We start from the raw sequence: 4,134 nt of genomic DNA on the forward strand, positions 1-4,134 counted from the left end.
TTTTTTTCCAGTCAAATTAGGTGCATAAAATTTCTGACATTATCTAGGTGACTGATCTGTTACTATTGTTTTTGTTAACCAACACGTGTCAAGTTTATAAAAATTTAAAAATTTTATTTAAATTAAAAAAATAAAATTATTTTTATAAAAAAACTTTAATTTCAATCCTTTAACACTGACAGCTGCCATCGAGGTTGTTAATATGTCGAACACCCAGACGTTGAACAACTGATCGCCCAACTGTCATCTGATCTCCAATTTCGAACATCCCCCTTACCATCACTGTAATTCCTAAATTGTAATACCTAAATCTCTAAATTCTTTAAATCCAAACCCTGAATCTCAAAAACTAAAATACCTAAATCTCAATAAAATTACCTTCCCCAGTCCGGTCGACGTTGGTGCGCTCAATTTATCCTTTGTTACCCAAATCTCATATTAGAGTCCTTCATGGAAGTAGTGCTTGCTTATTCCTTGGTTGAAATGATAGGTGCGCAATCAATCTCTAATTGCAATAATTCGCACTCACTAATTTGCTTGGCTACAATGATGGCTGTCGACGAGTGATGAATGATCGGTGGAAAATTTTGGCTACATAGAGACTTAAACGTTGGATACGTTAAACATATTCTTTAAGCGAAATAAAATATCAAAATCTTGCCAACTGATGCATGTCGATATGCAACAAAATGACTGGAACAGGGCAGACCACTGGTAGCAAAATAGAATTGACAAACTTGATCCAAATACAATTCACGTTAAACATATAAAATAAAAATATAAAAAAAAAAATAGTAAACATAAAAATGATCATTTGATGATCAATATGTTCTAGGTAATGGATCAGATAAAGAAACTACAGTATCGATTCGTCTCCATGGGCACGTACTGTAAAAACTCCAGGAGGCATTTTTATATATATATCTCAGATTGTGCTGGATCAATACTAAAATTTACCAAGTTGTTTCTGGATTTTAGAATTATTAGAAGATTTACCCCCTTTGTCTTTGTAGGAATTTCTAGAGGTAGTATTCTTGTGTCCTTTGCGTGATGCTGCCATTGCACGTCGTCTCTGCTTGGCCAAGCTCTTCACGAGTTCGGTTTCATATTCGTCACCCTTCTGCTCATCATCTTCCTCCTGGAACATCAAAACTAGCATTATCAGCATCCTCGAGAAAATATAGATACAAATATAGTTGGGATAAAGAAAATATACATGCCTCGTTGCTTGAGTTTTGACCTTCAGGATCACAGGTTCGGCCTGCTTCAGAGCTTTGCAGATTTTCTTCTACTTGATCTTCCTCGTTAAAGCTGGAAGTTGGCTCTTCCTGAATTGTTTTGTTGTTACCCATAAGATCATCAGCATTCTATATCACGACCAAAGTAAAATGATCACGAGAACTAGGAACAGCATCAGGTAGAAGATGATGAAACATACATCTGTGCAGTAAGATGTGATATTGAAACAGATACCATTAGGGGGAAATCAATCATTGTCACCTTTTCATCATCATCAATCTGCAGAGAAGAAATTTCAAATTCGTATTATTAATTTAAAAGAAGCATATTTTTTTTTTCTTTTCAGTTTAATGAAATTGACACCAAGTAATGACATGATCTTATAAAATTTGCCAGCCAACAAGAAAACAACTTAGATTAGTAAAAAATGGTCATTGTGATGAAATAAAGTGTGTCAAAGGAATATCATTATGTTAACTCATTGAAGTCGCAATGAATTAGACCATGTTCTGCCAGACGAACAACACGGCCAATGATTGTTTCAAATACTGTCTCTGGATTTTGCAACTGTTTCACTTGAAAACTGTATAAGATGAAGAAAAGGGGGGAAAAGAGTGGCTACCAACACATGATGAAGATAAATCCTAGAGTTATGATGCAATAATGACAGCACATAGCAAACTTATTTGAAACAGCCACACCAATTAACATTACCAGTAAAATTTATTGAAACAGCTAAGCTTACTCTCATCAACTCTGTTAAACTCATTTCAAAATAAATAGGACGAAAAGATTTAGTGTTTAAGGGGCAACAAATTATAATTCTATACGCTTCCTTCCAACAACCAATTTTATTCGTTCACTTGCTAAGAATGGATGTTAAAGCCTCTTGACATGCATGCAACAGGGCTATATGCAAACAAATCTTGAGAATTAAAGAGAAACCTTTACAGTGGGTAACCTTTGAAAAGAGACATAACTACACAATGTCTATTACTGTCCACAGCATTTGGTACAGGAAAACCATGCTCTTCCAAAGCCTGAATAAGAGAAGTGCATGTATAAGTCCTACTTTGTTTACTACAAGAAAGAAAAAAAGCGGGTAATGGGAAAACATTTAAAAGATGTAGATAGAAAGAGTTACCAGACTCTTTGCCAACCCCAATTTGACAACCAACAGCGGTGAAGACTCCACGGTTGACCATGGTTTTAATGGCAAGGAAATCATAGCCAAGATACGTAAGACGAAACCCATCATCTAAATTCAAGAGGGAAAAGAAAATTTGACCGCCCTGTTTTGTTACACAAGGAAAAGCATAATTATTACATAAGTATTAAAATAGTTTTTCATAACATAAAGAAAAACTAATACAGATTTAAACTTGAAATTAGAAGGATGGTAAAAACCCTAGTAAAAGATAAGACTTCTTCAAATTAATTAAATTATGTTACTCCGTCTGTCCCATTAAATTTGTCTTTTTTCCTTTTTAAAATTGTCCCATTTAAAATGTCCAATTAAAAAAGCCAACAAACAATAACACTAATATTTTCTTTTTTATCTTTATGTGTTCCACTATTTTATATTTAACAAAATAAATCTGTCAAATCTATCAATCACTTAAGGATAATTTTATCATTTCCCTCACTTTATGTTTTGTCAACAAAACTTTATGTTTTGTCAACATTGGACATAAATCTGGGATGGAGGGAGTACTTCCCTTTGTTAAAATCAAGTCATTTGAGTGGCTCAAATTTATCAAGGGAAACTAGTTTATTGCTAACTCATGCACCAAGACATGTTAAAAAAAACTATATGCATAGGAATGGTAAAACGCATAATGATTATACTTGATTTTTGCCTATGCAACTTATTATTTTGCTTATTAAAAAGTCTAAAATAAAGCAAAAGTGCATAACTAAACCAATAACATTAGACAAACTATACTTGATTCTATATGGGAAATATGTTTTTCATCATTAAACTCTGGTAAAGTAAAAATAATAATAATAATAAATAACTTTCAAACATAATGTACAAAAAGAATTAAAAAAAATGAGAAAAGAGAATATAAAACTAACATTTGGAAGAATAATGATGCACAAGTTTATGCTTGAGTAAGTTCTTCAAGACCTTGTAAGTGCCTCCATCCCTACAATAAAAATAATACATTTTATTGATAGTAAAAAATGTATAATTATAATCATAAAACAAAATAACACTATTAATACTTGGGCGAAGCTATACAACCGATGAACCCTAAAATCATCTTTGGAGATATATCTTAAAACGTCGACGTACAGCTTCATCTTGCTCTCTTTTACTGATAATTTAGTACACCTCTTCCTCAACACAGGAATTCAGTTCCTTGAGCGAATGAAGCCAACTGTTAAAAAGACGACACGACGTTATGCGGAAGTGAGATTGAAGAAAGCAGTAGCAAGAAGACACTCGGAGGTTATATTTTTGAATGAGAGTTGGCTTTGGTCCTAAAACATTGTAACCCCTAGATTCAGCATGGTTGTTATAACTAAATCTAGACGATCACATATCAAATATAAATTTCTTTCCATATTTAAAAACATATAAAAATGCATTTCAAAAATTAATCCAAATAACAAGGTTATTATGCATGGTTGTTATGACCGAATCTAGACGGTCACATATCAAATATAAATTTCGTTCCATATTTAAAACATATAAAAATGCATTTCAAAAATTAGTCCAAATAACAAAGTGGTGCATAATAACCACCAAAAAGTCCATATGGTAAACATATAAAGTTCATAGTTCAAAACAATATATCGGGGATACGATATATCTAGACAGTAAAATAAACATGTGTCACCAAAATGCATATCAAAAGTGGCATACAGAAATATACTGAAAAGGGAGAA

General features: G+C 32.6%; 1 protein-coding gene across 1 annotated transcript; it reads right to left on the minus strand.

Annotated features, from left to right (window-relative positions):
- Nucleotides 1–946: 946 nt before the first annotated feature.
- Nucleotides 947–3,673, minus strand: LOC120195180 (serine/threonine-protein kinase rio2-like). The gene is made up of 7 exons (XM_039197267.1): nucleotides 3,458–3,673; nucleotides 3,319–3,389; nucleotides 2,191–2,497; nucleotides 1,715–1,822; nucleotides 1,435–1,528; nucleotides 1,221–1,367; nucleotides 947–1,135 (listed from the first exon to the last, which is right to left on the minus strand). The coding sequence occupies exons 1-7, from the start codon at nucleotides 3,544–3,546 to the stop codon at nucleotides 947–949; spliced, it is 1,005 nt and encodes a 334-aa protein (XP_039053198.1). The 5' UTR covers nucleotides 3,547–3,673.
- Between the last annotated feature and the right edge of the window lie 461 nt (nucleotides 3,674–4,134).

The sequence above is a fragment of the Hibiscus syriacus genome, unplaced genomic scaffold (assembly GCF_006381635.1).
Source record: "Hibiscus syriacus cultivar Baekdansim isolate YM2019G1 unplaced genomic scaffold, ASM638163v2 tig00117009_pilon, whole genome shotgun sequence".
NCBI classification, from domain to species: Eukaryota; Viridiplantae; Streptophyta; class Magnoliopsida; order Malvales; family Malvaceae; genus Hibiscus; species Hibiscus syriacus.

What these genes read in the sequence shown, in the direction of transcription:
- LOC120195180 (XM_039197267.1), bottom strand. Translation starts at nt 3,546, where the DNA reads ATGAAGCTGTACGTCGACGTTTTAAGATATATCTCCAAAGATGATTTT. An exon ending in GCATCATTATTCTTCCAAAT is followed by an intron (nt 2,498 to 3,318) that starts GTTAGTTTTATA and finishes TCTTGAATTTAG; the next exon opens with ATGATGGGTTTCGTCTTACG. An exon ending in CTTTTCAAAGGTTACCCACT is followed by an intron (nt 1,823 to 2,190) that starts GTAAAGGTTTCT and finishes CATCTTATACAG; the next exon opens with TTTTCAAGTGAAACAGTTGC.